At 48.8% G+C, this 20,600-nt stretch overlaps 1 protein-coding gene across 4 annotated transcripts in view; it reads left to right on the top strand.

The window, feature by feature from the left end:
- Window positions 1-275: 275 nt before the first annotated feature.
- Window positions 276-20,600, top strand: part of SLC2A9 (solute carrier family 2 member 9) — a 236,975-nt gene continuing 216,650 nt past the window's right edge. For all 4 annotated transcript variants that reach the window (XM_061191238.1, XM_061191237.1, XM_061191239.1 and 1 more), the window contains exons 1-5: window positions 276-317; window positions 6,016-6,115; window positions 12,533-12,726; window positions 13,356-13,602; window positions 16,102-16,200. In XM_061191238.1, the coding sequence (XP_061047221.1) occupies window positions 13,405-13,602; window positions 16,102-16,200 (297 nt within the window). In that variant the 5' untranslated portion in view covers window positions 276-317; window positions 6,016-6,115; window positions 12,533-12,726; window positions 13,356-13,404. The remainder of the gene's footprint in view (window positions 318-6,015; window positions 6,116-12,532; window positions 12,727-13,355; window positions 13,603-16,101; window positions 16,201-20,600) is intronic.

Here is a 20,600-nt window from a genome sequence, read left to right as displayed (position 1 = left end):
CCACATTCCTTTAGGTTAGCTTTAGCTCCATGCCAAAGTCAGCAGAGAATTAACCCTGAAAATTCAGAATAAAGTCACTGTGAAGTGTTGGTCAGAGAACTGGGGCCAGGGCATGTGTGGCATTTTCTGCTCAGAGCTGTCAGCCAGTGACTTGCTGGGCCCACAGGGCTTTGTCAGCAGGACCACATCTTGGGGTGGACAGGACAGAAGGCCACGACTCCAGACAGTTAGGGAGGTGGCTGCTGTCTGCAGGAGCCGGTTTGGGAGAAGACATCCGCCTTCGCTGTCTGCTGACATTTTGTGCTGCACTGATGCAGGTGGGTGCCTTTTCTTCACTTGTATCCTTACTCTCAACGCAGGCTCATGAGCACGGGACTGACTTCAAGGGGTCTGGGCTCAGATCCCACCTCTGTGATGGGTTGGGTGGGAAAAGATTCTTCTCCAAGCCCTGCTTGCTTTACCTCTAACATGGCCAGTTAAAGCATCCAACACACGGTGCCCCTGACGTTTTTATTATAAGCAGCAGCAGCAATAGTACAGGAGAGGTGATTTTCTAAACATTTAACCCTAGGTACAGCCTAAGGGGCCCCAATCAAATTGTCAGCATCAGAGTCCGTTGCCTGTAGCTGCTGGATTGTGGCAGGCTGGCCTCTGGGGCCTCAGCACGTGGCTATTCACCAATGGGAACAGCAGCAATCCGACCTTTTAGGCCACAATGACGGGCACTGGCAGGGTGTTAGACTTGGGTAGCAGCAATATTAGTATTGTTACCGCAGATTCAAAAGACAGGAGCTAGGATTTTTTGGAACCCCGTGCACTGGGCTTATATTTATGTTATATTATGTTATGTTATTGATATTATTCTATTTAAGCCTAGAGAATTATCTTGAGGCGGTTTAAGGTTCTCTAGTCAAACACCAAGTGGGTCCCCCTCCTTTTTCCTTGAACCCGTTCTAAGACACCGTTCGTTCCATGAGATCTCCCGGGAGCCTGCGGTGATGCTGACGGCTCGTGATCCTTTAGCATTTACTATGTGCTTCACATACACTGACTCGTTTAATCCTCACCAGAACCCTATGAGGCAGGTCCTATTATTATTCCCTACTTGACCTAAAGAAACAGAGGTACAGAGAGGTTAAGTAACTTTCCCCAAGGCACACAGCTAGCGAGCTATAGAGCTGGAATTTGAACCCATGACTCCATGCTGCCTGGGGTGCGAGCCATCTGCACAGGCCTTGCACTGCACAGGCGGCAGCTTCCCCCTGTGACATGATGGCTTGGGGACGTGGCGTCATTCTCAGCTCCGTGGTGGCCTCTGCATGGGAGGCACACAGTCTCAGGCCTCTGCTGCAGACAGCAACCCTGGGCAGTGGGTCGTTACGGACTTAACAACCCTCTCTGACCAGGGAGTAGAAGGTCAGAGCTGGCTTTGACCCCAGAGGAAGCACAACCCACACCCCCCACACACATCCTCCTGGTAGCAGCAAGATTGCTCCTTTGCAACATGTTTTCTGGGAAGAATGAACAAATACCTCTGCATCCTTGGCCTCAGGCACAACTCACCTCTCTCAGTGTAGAAGATTTATTCAACCTCTCGTGTTGGATCTTCTGAGCGCACCGCTTCCCCCATCCTGCACCCGTGCCCCCTCGCCCTAGTTGTACCCACGGGAGGATTTAACACAGGCTGTGATTAGTTAGTGCCCACTTGCTGCCTTCTCTTCTCCCGCCCACGTCTGTTCTCACTCCTTCCTCCTCATCTGGGACCATTCATCAGCTCTGACCATCAGTTCTAGGTGGTTCCAGCTTTGGACACATCCTCACAAAAGCCACCCTCTGATCACAGCTTGGATCCCATCTTCTCTCAGTTGTTCTGCAATCTAAGCCCCCAGGGGAAGCGTCCATCCTCCCTTAACTGCCTCATCATGCCTGCCACTCACCCTCTGTCCCTCCCTCATGAACACCCAGTGCTCCGAGACCCACATCTTCCTTCCCCAGGACCAAGCCGGGAATGGACCGTCCACACCCTCCTACAGCCCGACCAGGCTTGGTTTTTAAGGCTGCTCCCCAGAGGTCCCCAGTGGCAATTTCTCAGTTTCACAAACCTTCCTGCCCCTTCAGTTGGTTGCTTGGCCTTGTGCTTCACTGAGAATATGGACACCATTGGACAGAAGTCTCCCATCTCCCCACTTCCAAACCTGCATCCTGCCCACGCTTCACCCATGTTCCGTCCTCTGATTCCACACCCACTGCCCACCCCCTTCTCTGCTCCTCCTCGAGGCCAAGGTTCTAGGAAGATCCATCTCCTCCTCCAGATGGTCCAGGCTCTCCCCAACCCCCCGACTTACACTTCCCTATGGCCTCCATGTGGCCACATGCCCTGGACACTCTTAGCTCCTCTTCCTTGACCCCTGAGCCATATTCACACAGCTGACCACTCACATCCTCTTAAAGTTCTCCTGCCAAAGTTCACTCTCCCTGCTTTCTCCGACTCAGTCCGCTTTGCTGTCTTCTGTCCTTCATCTGCTCTTTCCTGGTCGGAGTTCCTTAGGAATCTTTTTCTACACTCTGTCCCTGGGTGACTTATCTAATTCCATGGTGTTAATTGTCCTTAATTTATCTCCAGCCCAGACCGCTTCTTGAGCAAAGCTCTTATTTCCAACTGCCAGAGTGATATTTGTACTTGGATGTCACACAAATGTCTCAGCCACACGCTTCCTAAAGAGAATTCTTTATTTCCTCCCATCCCCAAATCTGTTGCTTTCTGAGTCTTCTCCAGCTCAGTGAATGATGGTTGCCATTACTTAGACACCACAGATTTGCCAGGCATCTCCCCAGGCCTTTTATGTACATTCCCTCATCTAACAATCATGACATGAGAGAATGATAACAATCATCCATTGACTGATAACGAAACAGACCCAGAGGTTAAGTAACTTGTCCTGGGTCACGGTGGCAAAACCAAGACTGGCAGGTTTCTGACTCCAATATAGCTTTGCTCTTTCCACCCGGCTCATGCCTTTTCAAATCAGACTCTTGCTTGATTGTTTGGAGACCATCTTCATCCTTGGGTACCTGCAGGCCCACCATGTTGTATAACTCCAGGGGGACTTTGACAATGTCACCTGTGTAATTGGTGCTCCCTGGAGTCATGTGGTGACAGCCATTCACATAAACTAGAATGGGAATGCAGTCTCTGGAACTCAACATGTGGTGGCCATGGATACCGTCATTCTGGCTCCCTTGGTCCCATCCCATCTCATCTGATCCCATTCTGACTCCTCTCTTCCACCCCACCCACCCATTCTGTCTACTATGCTCGTCTCAAGCCAGGCACTGTCAGATCTGTGGGCACAGAGATGGATCAGCTGTGATCCTGGAGTGTGAGGAGTGTATCAGGCAGGGTTCTCCAGAGAAACAGAACTGACAGGATGCATGTCTAGATAGATGCATAGATAGATGCATAGATAGATAGATAGATAGATAGATATAGATATTGATAGAAGAATAAAGAGAGAAAGCTTTTAAGGAATTGACTTGCATGATCATGGGGTTGGCAAGCCCCAGACCCATATGGCAAGCCCACAGGCTAGAAATTCTGGCAAGAGTTGATGTTGCAGCCTTGGTCTAAAGTCTGGAAACTCAGGCAGGATTTCTATGTTGTCATCTTGATACTGAGTTCCTTCCTCTTCAGGCACCTTAGTCTTTGCTCTTAAGGCCTTCAGTTAATTGGATGAGGCTCACCCACATTATGGAGGGTCATCAACTTTACTTAAGGTCAACTGATTGTAAATGTGAGTCATACCTAAAAACTACCAGCAACATCTCACCAGTTCTCTAAGTGTCCGACCACACAACTGGGCAGCATGGCTTTGATGAGCTGCCACATAAAATGAACCCTCAGGAGGAGGTCACGGTCACTGGCGAGGACACAGACGAGAGAACAGTCAGCCGGTACAGTCTGGCTCCTGCGAGACTAATGTGATGAGCTAGGGGATGCACAGGACAAAGTGATTCAGATTTTCTAGAAGGAGTAGATAGACAAGCAGAGTAGGTGAGCCTTGAAGGTGAGACAGGAACAAAGGAGAGGCACTCCAGGCCAGGGGCCAGCCTAGGAAACAGCCAGAGCGGCCTGAATACGGAGGTCCAGTGCGTGGCATGTCCCTGGGCGTGTGCTGGAGGGAGAGAGGCGGGTCCCTCGGTGGAGGGCCTCGAATGTCACGCTCACGTGTGACCGACTGACATTCTGTCAAGCCAGCTCACATGACTTCGGCCCTCAGCCCGTCATCCTATAAGAACTGTGTATTCTTCCACAATTGTAGTTTTTAAGTCTACTTGGCTCCTTGAGATCTTAAGGGCTTAAGTCTTCAAAAAAAAACTGTTTCTTTTTAATTTGAAGAAATTCGAAAAGCTTGTTTTTCCAGTTGTAGAAGTGGTTGGTTTTTGTTGGATTGTTTCAGTGTAGAAAATTGGAAAACTGTAGGAAAACAAATCAGATTAAAAAATTGGCTAAGATAACGACGGCGAAGTGGTAATTGTTATTATGTTGTGCTGCTTCCAGGAAGTCTGTTTTCTATGCACAGAAATCTGCGATCTGTCCCCTGCTCATCTCTGCAGCCCATCTCCCACTGCTCCCCCATCCCGTGCTGGGCCAGGCCACTCACCTTCCATATGCCCCATGAGCAGCCCATATGCTCTTCCTATTGTCTCCTCTCCCAGAATGTATGCTCCATAAGGGGAGGGCAAGGTCTGTCTTGCTCAAGATTGCATCCCCATAACCTAGATACCAGGGGCTTAATAAATAATTTAATGTATGAACATTTTATTTCATTTTTAATTTTAAATTAAAAAACACATGGACATAGTTTAAGTACATATATTGTTTAATAGTATGACCCTATTAATAAGTACACCTATTTTATTTTATTTATTTATTTATTTATTTTGCTGCACTGGGTCTTCGTTGCTGCACGCGGGCTTTCTATAGTTGTGGCAAGCGGGGGCTGCTCTTCGTTTTGGTGCGTGGGCTTCTCATTGCGGTGCCTTCTCTTGTTGCAGAGCACGGGCTCTAGGCACGTGGGCTTCAGTAGCTGTGGCTCACGGGCTCTAGAGCACAAGCTCAGTAGTTGTGGCGCACGGGCTTAGTTGCTCCATGGCATGTGGGATCTTCCCAGACCAGGGCTTTAACCCGTGTCCCCTGCATTGGGAGGCGGATTCTTAACCACTGCGCCACCAGGGAAGCCCAGTATACCTATTTTAAATGTTGACTAATGTATATCCTTTTATATATCTTCCTCTCATCAAGTAAGAATATATTATGAGCATTTTCCAATGACATGAAATCTTCTTTAACATTAGTTTTGAAGTGCTGCATGAGTTTCATCACTTTAAACTTTACTCTTAGATATTTTGTCCTATTGTGAAGACCATTTTTCTACCATGAAAAATGCTGCAATGACCATCTCAGGCTTAAATCTTCACACACTGTTATTACTGCTTTAGACTAACTATTTATAAATGGAGTCATTGGGCCAAAGGACCTAAATATTTTTATGGCTCTAGAAACATATTTCCAAACTCCAGAGAAGCTGTACAGTTTTCCACTTCTGTTGTGCCAGTGATTTGGGTTATAATTTCGGTAACTGTCTTCAATTTGACAGGGGAGATTGGCACTTTGTTTGAATTTGCACTGCTTTTATTTTCACATCTTTGGGACAGAAAGCCTAAGGTTTCCAAGGCATGTCCCACCGTAAGAGTGATCTTCTGAATGAGGATGTTCCGGGGAAGGGCCTGTACTTGATAAGTGATGTGGCATGTGTAGGAAAACAGAGAAGTGGTCCAACCTGACCATCTCGCAAATGGAGAAGCCAAGGCCAGAGAGGAGCAGAGGGGTGCCCAGGTCCCTGGGGGGAGCTGGGTCCCCCATCCTGGTGTCCTCGCCAGGGATTCTCCCCTGCGTTCCTTAACTGTGACAGCAAATGTCTGTCTAATGGCTTCTTCCTTTTTTCTCTTTTTCAGGAACAAAAAAGCCCAGCCCAAAAGCTGAAAACTAACCATGAAGCTCAGGGAAAAGGACCCAGCAGATAACAAAGAAAGCGACTTGGAGAAAAAGAAATTGGTCAGTCCTGGTCTCCTTATGTCTCCCTTGTAGGAGTGTTCAGGTGACCCTGGGGCGGTCCCTCCTGGCACCCTCCCTCCTCCCAGGGGAAGGGACGTTGAGGTGAGGTCAGGCAGAGAAGGAGCAGAGGCTGGAAGCAAAGTTATGCAGGAAGGACCCATGTGAACTGTAAATTGTATACGGTGAGGCACAGGCTGCTGATGGTGATGTCCTCTGGTTGATGGTGATACTATCTGTGGTGACCTTCCAGACGGGCGGGGGGGGGTGTCTCCATTCCAAGGGTCATTTCTCAGCAAGAGGACATTGATGTTGAAGGTGATGATGTCATCATCTTTAAGGAAACACTGAAACCCAACCCTCTGCAAGGCCCAGTCCATGTGCCCCCTCCTCCAGGAAGTCCTCGGCACTTAGAAAGTCCCTCTCCTTCCTCAGGACTCCTTGGACCCTCTCTTTAATTTTATTTATTTATTTATTTATTTATTTATGGCTGTGCTGGGTCTTCGTTTCTGTGCGAGGGCCTTCTCTAGTTGCGGCAAGCGGGGGCCACTCCTCATCGCGGTGCGCGGGCCTCTCACTATTGCGGCCTCTCCTGTTGCGGAGCACAGGCTCCAGACGCGCAGGCTCAGCAACTGTGGCCCACGGGCCCAGTCGCTCCGCGGCATGTGGGATCCTCCCAGACCAGGGCTCGAACCCGTATCCCCTGCATTGGCAGGCAGACTCCCAACCACTGTGCCACCAGGGAAGCCCCGGACCCTCTCTTTAAACCAGGTTCAAAAGCAACAGCCGAACAGTGCCTGCTCTGTGCCAGACCTTACATGGGTCTCTCGTTCCGTTCTCCTGGCTACACTGTAGTGGAGGCATCACTACCCCCATTTTACAGGCGAGAAACTGAGGCTCAAAGAAGGCTGAAGCCACGGGTCCAAGGCTATGTAGCTAGTTTAAGGTGCAGCTGATCTCTAACACTGACCCATCTGTGCCTCGTGTCCCATGATGGGTGTGGAGGCAACCAGGACTCAGAAGAAGATGTGTCCATATTTGTAATAAACCTGTATTTAGCAGGACAAAGATCAATACAAGTGTATTTACCAAATTCCCTGGGGAGTGTGAAATGGCAGCTAAGCATCCCCATCTCCATCTCATAGGTGTGAACTGGAGGTCCAGGGGGGCCAAGCCACCTGTCTCAGGGGCCCCAGGGACCCTGCAGACCCAGGCTAAGCAGACAGAGATTCCCTCCAAGTGGACACAGTATCTTTTCATTTGTTTCTAGGTATTTTTTGATTTACTCTTTGATTTCTTCAGTGATCTCTTGGTTATTTAGTAACGTATTGTTTAGCCTCCATGTGTTTGTGTTTTTTACCTTTTTTTCCCTGTAATTGATTTCTAATCTCATAGCATTGTGGTCAGATAAGATGCTTGATATGATTTCAATTTTCTTAAATTTACTGAGGCTTGATTTGTTGACCCAAGATGTGATCTATCGTGGAGAATGTTCCGTGTGCACTTGAGAAGAAAGGGTAATCTGCTGTTTTTGGATGGACTGTCCTATAAATATCAATTAAATCTACCTGGTCTATTATGTCATTTAAAGCTTGTGTTTCCTTATTAACTTTCTGTTTGGATGATCTGTCCATTGGTGTAAGTGAGGTGTTAAAGTCCCTCACTATTATTGTGTTACTGTCGATTTCCTCTTTTATAGCTGTTAGCATTTGCCTTATGTATTGAGGTGCTCCTGTGTTGGGTGCATATATATTTATAATTGTTATGTCTTCTTCTTGGATTGATCCCTTGATCATTAGGTAGTGTCCTTGCTTGTCTCTTGCAACATTCTTTATTTTAAAGTCTATTTTATCTGATATGAGTATTGCTACTCCAGCTTTCTTTTGATTTTCATATGCATGGAATATCTTTTTCCATCCCCTCACTTTCAGTCTGTATGTGTCCCTAGGTCTGAAGTGGGTCTCTTGTAGACAGCATATATATGGGTCTTGTTTTTGTATCCATTCAGCAAGCCTGTGTCTTTTGGTTGGAGCATTTAATCCATTCACATTTAAGGTAATTATCAATATGTATGTTCCTATTACCATTTTCTTAATTGTTATGGGTTTGTTTTTGTAGGTCCTTTTCTTCTCTTGTGTTTCCCACTTAGAGAAGTTCCTTTAGCATTTGTTGTAGAGCTGGTTTGGTGGTGCTGAAGTCTCTTAGCTTTTGCTTGTCTGTAAAGCTTTTGATTTCTCTGTCGAATCTGAATGAGATCCTTGCTGGGTAAAGTAATCTTGGTTGTGGGTTCTTCCCTTTCATCACTTTAAATATAACATCCCTTCTGGCTTGTAGAGTTTCTGCTGAGAAATCAGCTCTTAACCTTATGGGAGTTCCCTTGTATGTTATTTGTTGTGTTTCCCTTGTTGCTTTCAACAATTTTTCTTTGTCTTTTATTTTTGTCATTTGATTACTATGTGTCTTGGCATGTTTCTCCTTGGGTTTATCCTGCCTGGGACTCTCTGCCCTTCCTGGACTTGGGTGGCTATTTCCTTTCCCATGTTAGGGAAGTTTTAGACTATAATCTCTTCAAATATTTTCTCGGGTCCTTTCTCTCTCTCTTCTCCTTCTGGGACCCCTATAATGTAAATGTTGTTGTGTTTAATGTTGTCCCAGAGTTCTCTTAGGCTGTCTTCATTTCTTTTCATTCTTTTTTCTTTATTCTGTTCTGCAACAGTGAATTCCACCATTCTGTCTTCCAGGTCACTTATCCATTCTTCTGCCTCCGTTATTCTGCTATTGATTCCTTCTAGTGTATTTTTCATTTCAGTTATTGTATTGTTCATCTCTGTTTGTTTGTTCTTTAATTCTTTTAGGTGTTTGTTCTTTAATTCTTCTAGGTCTTTGTTAAACACTTCTTGCATCTTCTTGATCTTTGCCTCCATTTTTTTCCAAGGTCCTGGATCATCTTCACTATCATTATTCTGAATTCTTTTTCTGGAAGGTTGCCTATCTCCACCTCATTTAGTTTTTTTTCTGGGGTTTTATCTTGTTCCTTCATCTGGTACGTAGCTCTCTGCCTTTTCATCTTGTCTATCTTTCTGTGAATGTGGTTTTTGTTCCACAGGCTGCAAGATTGTAGCTCTTCTTGCTTCTGCTGTCTGCCCTCTGGTGGATGAGGCTATCTACCATGTGAGTTTTTTAGGGTTGCCATGACAAAGCTCAACAGACTGGGTGGCTTAAACAACAGAAATACATTTCCTCAGAGTCTGGAGGCTGGAAGTCCAGGATCAAGGTGTGGGCAGCTTGGTTTCTTCTGAGGCCTCTCTCCTTGGCTTGTAGGTGTCCGTCTTCTCCCTGTGTCCTTACATGGTTGTCCTGATGTGCTTGTCTGTGTCCTAATCTCTTCTAGGACACCAGTCAGGTTGGATTAGGGCCCACCCATATGACCTCATTTTACCTTAATCTCCTCTTTAAAAGCCCTGTCTCCAAAGCATCACATTCTGAGTAGCAAGGTTAGGACTTCAATATATGAATGTTGGAGGGCACAGTTTACCCCTTAACATACACAGTCCCTGCCTTTGCTGAGCTCCTATCCAGAGGGGAAGACACACATGAGGATAACACTTGGGAGAAAGGTCACAGCCAGCACAGCTGTTAGCAGCACATGGAACAAAGGGGCGGCAGAGAGAGGCCCAGGGAGGCTTCTGGGGGGAGGTGGCGAAGGCACTGAGCACTGAAGGATGAGCAAAGTTATGGGCACCGGTAAATGGGTGTGTGCAGGGAGGAGTGAGTGAGTGTCAGGACAGGCCCAGCACACCCAGGAATGCTGGTTTATGACCACATCCTTTTTTTTAAATTAACTTTTTAAAAATTTTAGTATAGTTGATTTACAATGTTGTGTTAATCTTTGCTGTACAGCATTCAGTTATACATATATACATTCTTTTTTTCATATTCTTTTCCATGATGGTTTATCATAGGATACAGAATATAGTTCTCTGAGCTATACAGTAGGACCTTGTTGTCTATCCATTCTATACATAATAGCTTCCATCTGCTGACCCCGACCTCCCACTGCATCCCTCCCCCAACCCCCTCCCCCTTGGCAACCACCAGTCTGTTCTCTATGTCCGTGAGTCTGTTTCTGTCTGTTTCTGTTTCATAGATAGGTTCATTCGTATATGACCACGTCCTTGATAGAGTTAATTTTCTTAGGATCTGCCTGAGAGCATGGGCCACAGACTGTGTGCATGGGGGGCTGGCACTGGATTTGGAGACAGATGGATCCAGGCTCTCCCTGAACTTCCATTCTTCCCTGTAACGTCAGGCTAGCGGCTCCTCCTGAGCCTGCTGGGAGGGTTGGTGATATCACGGGTGTGAACACACTTGGCCAAGGGCAGAGCAGTGTAGACGTGTGCTGTGAGATGGGTAACTGGGAAGCTTGTTAGCTGCCATCTGGTTCACAAAGCTGTACCCAATCATGCTCATTACGGAGGCAGGAACCCAAGCCCAGGAAACAGCCTTAGCAGTGGTCCAGCAACATCAAGTTGGCCCCAGACCTCTTCTTTACAGCTGTGGACACTTATATCCCGGGGGTGGGGGGCAAATCTTCCTACGTGGAGTACTTACCATGGCGTTTGTTTAGAAAAGGATGAGAGCATTTGGGTCAAGAAATAGCTCATTTTCTGGGGACAGGGGGTTTGAAGAATAATAATGAATATTCATTATGCAATTGATATACGCCGGGTGCTGTTTTAGGTTCTGTGGTTTAGTGTGTTCCGTGTACAAACTCATCAAATCTTAACAAGTGTAAGACGTGGTGGCACCATTATCACACCCATTTTACAGATGAGGACACTGTGTCACAGGGAAGCCTAGTAACTTGCCCAAGAGCTCACAGGTTGTAAGTGGCTGGGCTGAGACCCAAACCCAGGCCGTCTGTCCAGCACCACTGTCTGGGCTTTAACCCTCTGAGCTGTGGCAAAGTGAGGGGACAGCTCCCATCACCCTCACCAAGGCTTTCCAAAGAGTGGAGCTGTTTGTTTTCTCACCCTGCGATGCTCTGGGGACGCCCGCTGGGAATCTGAGATCCCCCACCTGCCTGAAGGAGGAAAGCGTGGTTCACCTGAAGGCCAGGCTTCTTAAATAGCCAAGGCCACCCTGGAACTTGAGCCAGGACACCTGGGCTCTGATCTCAGGTGTGGGACTTCGCTGCTCACCCCTGGGCTGGTTTGTGGGCAGGTTGGGGGGAGGACTCACAGACAGCCAGCTCCACCAGTAAGAGGAGGTCTTCATGCCAAGCACTGCCTCCTGGCTGCAGGACAGAAAGGGAAAGTGATGTCCTGCAGTTTCTCTCACTCCTCTGACTGGGAGAGCCCCTGGTGCAGGGCAGGGCCAGGGCAGCTGCGGGCAGTTTGTCCCCACCCTCCGCCCCTGGCCTCCAGTCTGCACCCGCTCTGGGTGGCAGAGCCTTTAGTGCTATTGGACTAGGATGCCTTTGCAGCTCATGTACTCCCCAGACACCAAGGACCCTCCCAGTTGTAGCTGCACATTTGTGTGGACCACCGGGGTCCTGGGGCCTTTTGAGTTTTCAACCCCCATGGGGAACATGGAACAATTTTAAACGAAGGGGGCAGATCACCTGATCCACTGTGAGTTTTAGCAAGATCAGGGAGACCCCTTGTTACAGATGAGGAGACCAGGGTGGATACATGGAAGGGCCTGAGTCAAGGAGGGGGTGGAGGAGGAAATGAGATGATGAATATGACACCCCACAGGATGGCACAGGGGATTCCTCACTGCACAGCAATGCAGCCATGCTGCCCCTCCCACACTTTAGGCCCCAATTAGCTCAATTATTTTGCTTCTCCCCACATCCCAGGCCATCCATGTCTGCAGGCCTGGCTCAGTGCCCTCCCACCCCGCACCCTTCTCTGTCTGCATATTCCCCTGGCTTACTCATCCTGTAAGAGTCTGCTCTCCAATCACCTCTTCCAGGAAGTCTTCCGAGATCAGCCCCCCTGGTTGGCTCGGTGCCTCCTCCGTGTTTCCCCAGGAATCCTCGGCCATCGCACGTGATGTCATAATCGAGAACTTCCATGTTAGAGTCCTGCTCTGGACCCAGCTCTGTGAAGGGAGCTGGCCAACTGGCCAAAAACTGTTTCCAGAAACAGCCAATTCTCCAAGCCTCATCCCTGCGTGATTGATACGGGGAATGAGTATTGCGCTGACTGATTCATGCACTCAGCAAATAACTCGCCTAATTATTCAGGGTTGGCTTTTTCTTTTGAAAGTTTCAGTTCCCCGTTGAGCAGATCCCTTCCCACTGTTGTGCATTCCGGGCTGGATGTTTTCATGTGCATTTGACAATCCACGCTCCCAGTGCTTCTGCCATGATCCACAGCTTTTATTTCAACATGCGCTTTCCATTAAACCCAGGTTGCCGGCTTCTGGTGTTTTTTTTGCGGACTTGAGGCTGCCCTGGCCTTCTAGGGGTTCTGCGTACCCCAAGCACGCCATCATTCTGCCGGCCTCTGCACCTGTTCTCTGCCTCTGGGAGGAAACAGTCAAGGCAACCTGTCCTACACATGATTTAAGGCGCTTCTCTGACATCTGGGCAATTCGGCCACGCAGTGAGTTAATTCCCATGACATCCTGGTGTGCATGAGGGTCTTGCCTCCTTAATGCTTTCACTGAGCCAGCCTGGCTGAATGAGCAGGGCAGAGTAATGACCAGTGGCAAATTCTTTTTCTTCCAAACCCACAGCCTCCCCTTGTTCTAGAGCTGCAGGGCAGCCCGGGTCCATCTCCAACACGCTGCTTGGGGTTGTGTGTTTTCTATTCCAGCCTCAGAATAACTCTGCAGGATAATCAGGGTGGGATCAATCGCCTATTTCGCACTTATAAACATGGTAGCTCAGAGAGGCAAAGCGACTTGCCTAAGGACACACAGCTAAAAAGCAGTGGAGTCAGGGTTGGAACCGCACCAGCCTTCTCCTGTAGTCAGTGACCTTTCCATTTGTCCCAGTCCTTAGGGAAACTTGCCCTGGGCTCATGCCAGTCGCTCCCCTCCCAGCACGCTGGCCTTAAGAGGGACAACAAAAACATGCCAAAGAAAGAATCCAAACTCAGGGTGGTGATTCCTGGGAAGACAAGTTTCCCTTTTAGGGCTCTCCAGACGCTGTGATGATTTGGAAAGGGGAAAAACATTCACTGCCCATTTCCTGTTCAGACAAAATACAATTGCTACATTTCCTGTTCAGCGCTCCTGCCCACCCTCCCTCCGTGGACTCTGCCTCCTCATTTACGGAGATGCCCCAGCAGAGCCGGGGCTGGAAGGCACTGTGGGCCGAGCCAGCTTCAGGGAGGGCCGGCCGGTGGGTTGTCGGGAAACAGAACATGGACTCTCAGGAACCGAGCTCAGCTCCCGTTGCCTGTGACCCGAGCCGCCTGGCGCCTCCTGAGTGTATCCATCTGAGGAGCGGGACGCCGCGTGGGAGGAGAAGAAAGGTAAACACGGAAACTGGCCTCTGTCTGGGCCACAGAGGCACTCTGACTGCTTGAAAGGCCTCTGGCCTTGAGTCCTGGCCTCCTAGTCCCTCGGACCTTGGCCGTGGTGCTCCAGCTCCTAAGTCGCAGATTCCTGCGACCCACAGTATCTTCTTGCAGCGCGGCTGTGCTCGTGCAATGAGGTCAAGGCAGCGAACTGCTCTCACGTGCTGGGTGGTGTCCCCACCTTGGGGCAGGTGGTGAGAGGTGGTGGGCACAGGCGGGCCACACAGGGGTGTGGGGGGCTCAGGGGAGATGGCTCCCACCTGCTCTTCTCTGCCCTCTGATGGGTGCAGACAAGGGAATAATGACCAGGGCTGGGAGTGAGGGAAGCCCAGGGGACCAGCACAGCCCGGGAGTCAGAAGGAATAACATCTGAGCTGAGACCCAGAGGATGAGTTTAAAGATGAAAGGCAATGGAGAATGGGCCTTTTGTCCAAAATGTGATTCTGTTCCATCAATGAATCCCATTCAGTTCAAGCTCCTCTTACGGCAGAAAAATATTCTGGCTCCACACTTGCCAACGTCCCTCTCCATGGCCTCTGAACCCTCCCTCTGGCCTCAATCCAATCACCAGCATTACCAAGCACCTCCTCTGTAGCAGGCTCGGTGCCTAGAAGCAAGACCCCTGCCCTCAAAAAGTAAGACCCATGCCCACTGTCCAGCCTCTGCTGCTGACCCCCAGGGGCACCTAACCCTGGACAGGTGAGGACCTTACCTGCTCTAACTCCTTTCTTCGGCAGAATATCCCATGAGGTGGGTGTATTATCATTGCCATTTCACAGATGAGAACACCGCATCAGAGAGCAGCTATGTAACTGGTCTGAGGTTATGCAGTCATAAGAGGCAGACCTGGGGGTCAGACAACGTTGAATCAAAGACAGAAAAGTAAAAATGAGGAGGTGGAACTTTCAGGGTGGATTTCAGTGGGTCTTAGATATGAAAGTCTCCAGAAGGGAAGGTTTCTGCGGGGCACGGCTATATGGGCCAGGGCAAGAGAGACCTTGGCACGTAGCTTGGGCAACGGCCATTCTGTATGGCTGGGTCAGAGGGAGTAGAGAGAGAGAACAAAGTGAGTGAACAGCCTTTCTGAACACTGGCTACGTGCACAAGCCCCTCAACGTCCTCAGCCAGCAACACATCCACAACAGCCTATGCAGCTGGTGCTGCAATTTAGATCCCATTTTACAGCTGGGCAAGCTGAGGCTCAGAAAGGTCAAGACCCTGGACAGGTCCCACAGCTGAGTGGTGGAGCCATCAAGCACTGGAGCCTGTGCTATAGGAGGCTGTCTAGGCGGGCAGAGCAGGAAATCGGCTATCAAAGTCTGGCTTTCCCTTTCAAACAGTGTTTGATCCCTTCAGGTCCCTAAACCTTGGACCCCATCTGTCACGTTTACCTGCTGTATCCCAGGAGCTTTGTCAGGGCTTGGCACCTAGAACACACCGCCCTCCCCACCCTCCCCCCCCAATCACCACACACACACACAACACATGATAAATCATGGAGAGAAAGTGCCTTCCAAGAGCACCTGGGTCCCCCTGACAAGTGGCCCACACTTTCCTGGCCAGCTTAGGATGGCAGCCCCTCCTGCCTCCAGCCCCTGCCTTCTGGCCAGCCTTTGCCAAGGGGCCCAGATGTTTCTACTCCTGGTCCCGTCATGCCTGTGGCTGTCCATGGATGGGTCCATAGGGCTGGATTACATGGAGGCAGATGCTTGGTTCTCCGGGTCAAGCCCTGTATCTCTCCGTCTGCAGGTCCTTGTCCCAAGATGCTCACACTGGCCTGTAGATGGACAGCTCCAGCCTGGAACAGAGTGTGCGTGGGTGTGTGCGCGTCTGTGTGGCCGTCAGCAGCGTCGGGGGGGAGAGGCAGGGGGGGAGAGGCAGTGTGGTGCAGTGGGTGGCTGCATGGGGGCTGGAGCCGGACCACCTGGGCTCTGGTCCCCAACCCAGACAGCACCAGGGACTGCCCCATGCCTCTGTTTCCTCACCTGTAAAATCAAGGTAAAACAGTACTGATCCAAGGATTCTATGGGAGAATACCCGGAAAGTGCTGAGAACAGATGCCTGGTCCATAGCGCTTAATAAGAACCAGCTGCTGCTGCTGGCGGCTTAGTCTGGCTTTGCTTTTTGCTCCTATGTGAGTCAGAGACTGGCTGAATTCAGCTAAAATAAGTGTCGTAGCTGCTAACAGCACCTGTGAAGGACAGTAGGTCTGAGTTTCACATATCCTCTTGCAGCCGGACAAGGAGTGTGGACAGAGGCAAACTGAGCTCCCTGGGCTGGCCACACCCCCCTGGACCGGACCTGGATGGGAGCCCCTCCTGCCGGCTGGCTCTGAGGAACCTGCATCCTTGATCTGGAAATCCTCCCCAGCAGAGGACGGTCCAGTTGCGTCTTGCGGGCCCCTGGCTGTGCGCCCGAGTGCCAGGTCTGACGTGCTTTGCTCTCCTTTCCCAGGACTGGTCCTGCTCGCTGGTCGTGGCCTCTCTCGTGGGCGCCTTCGGCTCCTCCTTCCTCTATGGGTACAACCTCTCGGCGGTGAACGCCCCCACTCAGGTGAGTGCCCGCGGCAGCGGGATGTGCCCAGCAGAGGGCGCTGCGGCAACGCGGAAAGCCGGGTGTTACCGCCTAGCCTGGGGTGGTACCCCATTCCGCAAACATTTGCAGGCCGGTTCTGTGTCAGACCCTTGCTGGACACTGGGGTGGAGGGAGGGACAGAGAGAGTGAGACCAGCCCCTGCCCTCGAGGGGGAGGTGGGAGATACAGAAATAGAGGATGATGACAATTCGTGAGGTCAGTTCCCTGCTCATGGAGGGTACTGGGAGAGTGTAGAGAGGAGAGGGATCTTCGGAGGTCCCAGGGGCCAGATCCTAAGGGTCTTATTCCAGGGCAAGGAACACGAAATCTGAGGCTAACAGAGGGATCTTAGGCACAGAAATATTTCCCTGATCGGCTTTTTCTTTGTTTATGGCTTTTAATCACAGCTGGAGGTCACTTGAGTATCTGTTGGTTTAAGATCCATTGCTGGCTTTTGTTTTCTTCTGAAATCAGGTCATTAGGTGCAGTTCCCCAGGCCCTCCTAACACCACTCTGCTGGTTTGCAGATGAAGGTTTGGTTCTCACCCACCTAGGCTGTTAGGTTTAGGTGCTACCCATTCCTGGGGGTGCTGGCTTCTGCTTGACCTACCTCCATCCCTGGGATAAAGTGGATGGGTCGATGGTGGTATACAGGAAGTCTTCCTGGAGGAGGTGATGCCAGAGCTGCATCTTGAAGGTGGAGCAAAGGCACTGAAGCCTGAGATATAAAACATTTGCAGAAATGCAGGTCTGATGCTGTTGGAGCCCAGGATGTATTTTGGACAGCATAAGGGCATGAGCTACAGAGGCAGACAGAAGCCAGGCTGTGGACCTTTGTGGGTGCTTTTAAAGCTTTTCCTTGTTTGGGGGCCCAGCATGCTGTGTGCAAAACATAGGGGGAAGCTGGACCAGTGGGTCTCAAAGGGGCCCCAGGAGCCGTGGACTTTGCAGAAGTGCCTCAGGGATCCAGACTCCATCTGTACTAGAACAGCACTTTTTTTATTCTGTTAACTCTTTTACATTTTAGGGGCTCTGTAAGTTCATTTGAAAAATTGATTCTGATACTAAAAACAGTTTGAAAACCAGGGGGTCTAGATGGCTTCTCCGAACGCTTGCATTAATCAACGGCTTTGATTTTGTCATTGTGATGTCATCCTGAGATGGGATCCAATTTGTCCATATTTGTCTTTAAGAGGATTGGGAATTTGCACTCTTGCGTCATCTTGGTAATCCAGCAGAGCCTCCAGCAGAGGGTGGAGAGCCTTTACACTCATGGCTTATAATGCAAAGAGGCGTGTAAAACTTGAACCTGGAATAGAATGATATGAGTAAAAAAGTAGTAGTGCAAGCAATGACTGTGGGAACACGAGGAAGGAGCAATCCTGTCATTCACTCATTCAAAAAATTTTTAATTAATAAACTTTATATTTTAGAGCAGTTTTAGGTTCTCAGCAAAATTGAGTGGAAAGCACAGAATTCCCATATACCCCCTGCCTCCACTCCCCCACTGTTAACATCCTGCACCAGAGCAGTACCTTTGTTATAATTGATGAACCCTCCTTGACACATCGTTATCACCCAACACCCACAGTTTATATTAAGGTTCACTCTTTGTGTTGTACTTTCTATACATTTTGACACACGTGTGATGACTTGTACCCACCACTGTAGTATCTTACAAAATATCTTCACTGCCCTAAACATTCTCTGTGCTTTGCCTATTCATTCCTCCCATCCTCACCCTGGCAACCACTGATCTTTTTACTGTCTCTATACAGGCACACCTTGCTTTATTCCCTTTGCTGTATTGCAGATATCGTATATTTTACAGATTGAAGGTTTCCCTTTCCAGAGTGTCATATCGTTGGACTCATACAATGTATAATTTTTCAGGTTGGCTTCTTTCACTTAGTAATATGTATTTAAAATTCCTCCGTGTCTTTTCATGGCTTGAAAGCTCATTTGTTTTTGATTCTGAATAATATTCTATGGTCTGGCTGTACCTCAGTTTATTTATCCATTCACCTACTGAAGGACAACTTAATTGTATCCAAGTTTTGGCAATTATGAATAAAGCTGCTATAGACATCCATGTACAGTTTTTTGTATGGACATAAATGTTCAATTCATTTGGGTAAATACCAAGAAGCATGATTTCTGGATTGTATGGGGAAAGTATGTTTAGTTTCGTAAGAAATTGACAAAATGTCTTCCTAAGTGGCTCTTCCATCTTGCATTCGCACCAGCAGTGAATGAGAGTTCCTGTTGCTCCACATTCTCGCCAATATTTAATGTTGTTGGTGTTTCGGATTGGATGTTCTAATAGGTTTGTAGTGGTATCTCATTGTTTAATTTGCATTTCCTCAGTGATATATGATGTAGAATGTCTTCTCATATCCTTCTTTGCCATTTGTATATCTTCTTTGGTGAGGTGTCTGTTTGGGTTTTTTGCCCATTTTTTAATCAGATTTGTTTGTGTTATTATTGAGTTTTAAGAGTTCTTTATATATTTTGGGTAATAGATTTTTATCAGATGTGTCTTTTGCAAATATTTTCTCCCAGTCTGTGGCTTTTTTTCTCATTCTCTTGACATCATCTTTTGCAGAGCATTAAATTGTAATGAAGTCCAGATTATAAATTATTACTTTCATGAATCACGCATTTAGTGTTTTATCTAAAAAGTCATCACCATACCCAAGGTCATCTAGATTTTTCTCCTATGTTATCCTATGTTAAAAATTTTAGGAGTTTTATAGTTTTGCATTTTACATTTAGGCCTTTGATCCATTTTGAGTTAATTTTTATGAAGGGTGTAGGATCTATGTCTAGATTCTTTTTTTTCCCCTTTTTTGCATGTGGATGTCTATTGTTCCAGTGCCATTTGATGAAGACTATCTTTGCTCCATTATATTGCCTTTGCCCCTTTGTTAAAGATCAGTTGACTATATGTGGGTCTATTTCTGAACTCTCTTCTGTTCCATTGATCTGCTACTATTCTTTTACCAATACCACACTGTCTTGATTACCATACTTTATAGTAAGTCTTGAAGTAGGGTAATATCAGACCCTACTTTGTTCTCCTTCAATGTTGAGTTGGCTATTCTGGGTCTTTTGTGTCTCCATATAAACTTTAAAATCAGTTTGTCAGTATCCACAAAATAACTTGCTGGGATTTTGACTTGTATCGTATTGAATGTATAGATCAAGTTGGGGAACTGATATCTTGATAATATTGAGTCTTCCTGTCTAAGAACATGGAATATCTCTCCATTTACTTAGTGAAATATTTTCTCCCAAGGACAGGCCTTGTGAAGAAGAACAGAATGCTCTGATGTATTTCAGAATGGTTCCTTTTCCCCTCCCCTGCTGGAAGCATAAGGGGATTTTTCTGACAGTCCCTGTGAGAATCTGGTAGAGCCCCTGGAGGTAAAACTCACAAAAGGGGGACGGATGTGACTGGGTCCCCAGAGATATTAACTCTCAGACTTGTCCACACTGAGCCTTCAGCAATTCATTAATTACAGTTCAGGTTTTCCTGCCCCGGCACTGGTTTGCTGCTGTGCATTTCTGCTCTGGTAAGTTGTGATTCTCTGTATCTGCCTGTCTCTCCAGTTTGGGGAGATGCCCAGCAGTGAGAGATGCGCAGGGTGGAGATGGGAACACAGGCTGGTGGAAGGGCTTTATGTTATCCCGGGCTTGAGAGAGAGCGGCAGGCTTCCTGGGAATGGTGCAGAGAGGGGGCGGCCGGATTGTGGGGTCCAAAGGTCTGGAGGGGGAGGAGGCTGGGAAGGAGGCCAGGGCCGGCTCAAGGAGGATCACAGGCGCCAGAACAGGAGCACGAGCCAGCTCCACCCAGCCTGCGAGCACTGGAGGCGGGCTGGGGGCCAGGGCTCAGCCTGGGAGCCCCTCCCAGGGCGGAAACTGCCTGGAGCTGGAAGAGCTGGAGCCGGGCAGGCCTGCACGGGGACCCCAGCTCCCCTGGGATCCCCAGATCCTGACAGGTGGTGACAATCCCCTGGTGAAGTGGTCAGGAGGATGGAAGGGGGCCCGAGGCTGGAGGGGCTCAGCCTGTGGCCAGCAATCACTCAGAAATCTCTTCCCTTTGCTGTGGGCCTAGGTGTGGGCAAGCGAGGCAGCCCCAGGGTCCAGGAGACCAGTATGGGAGCAGAGAGCCCAGGGAGCGGGGTCTAACACAGGTGGGAAGGGCCCACGCCTGGTGGTGGGTTTCTGTGTCGGCGTCAGACTTCACCAGGGCTCTGGCCTCTCAGAAGGAGAAAGAAACTCTCGGACCCGGGAGATGCAGATGCTGGGGTCTGGGGGTGACCGTCCACAGACATGGTGAACAGAGGCTGCCGCCGGAGGTGTTGATGAAAATAAGT

Source organism: Eubalaena glacialis, chromosome 5, assembly GCF_028564815.1.
Source record: "Eubalaena glacialis isolate mEubGla1 chromosome 5, mEubGla1.1.hap2.+ XY, whole genome shotgun sequence".
Lineage (NCBI taxonomy): Eukaryota > Metazoa > Chordata > Mammalia > Artiodactyla > Balaenidae > Eubalaena > Eubalaena glacialis.
This window is presented reverse-complemented; position numbering and strand designations above follow the sequence as displayed.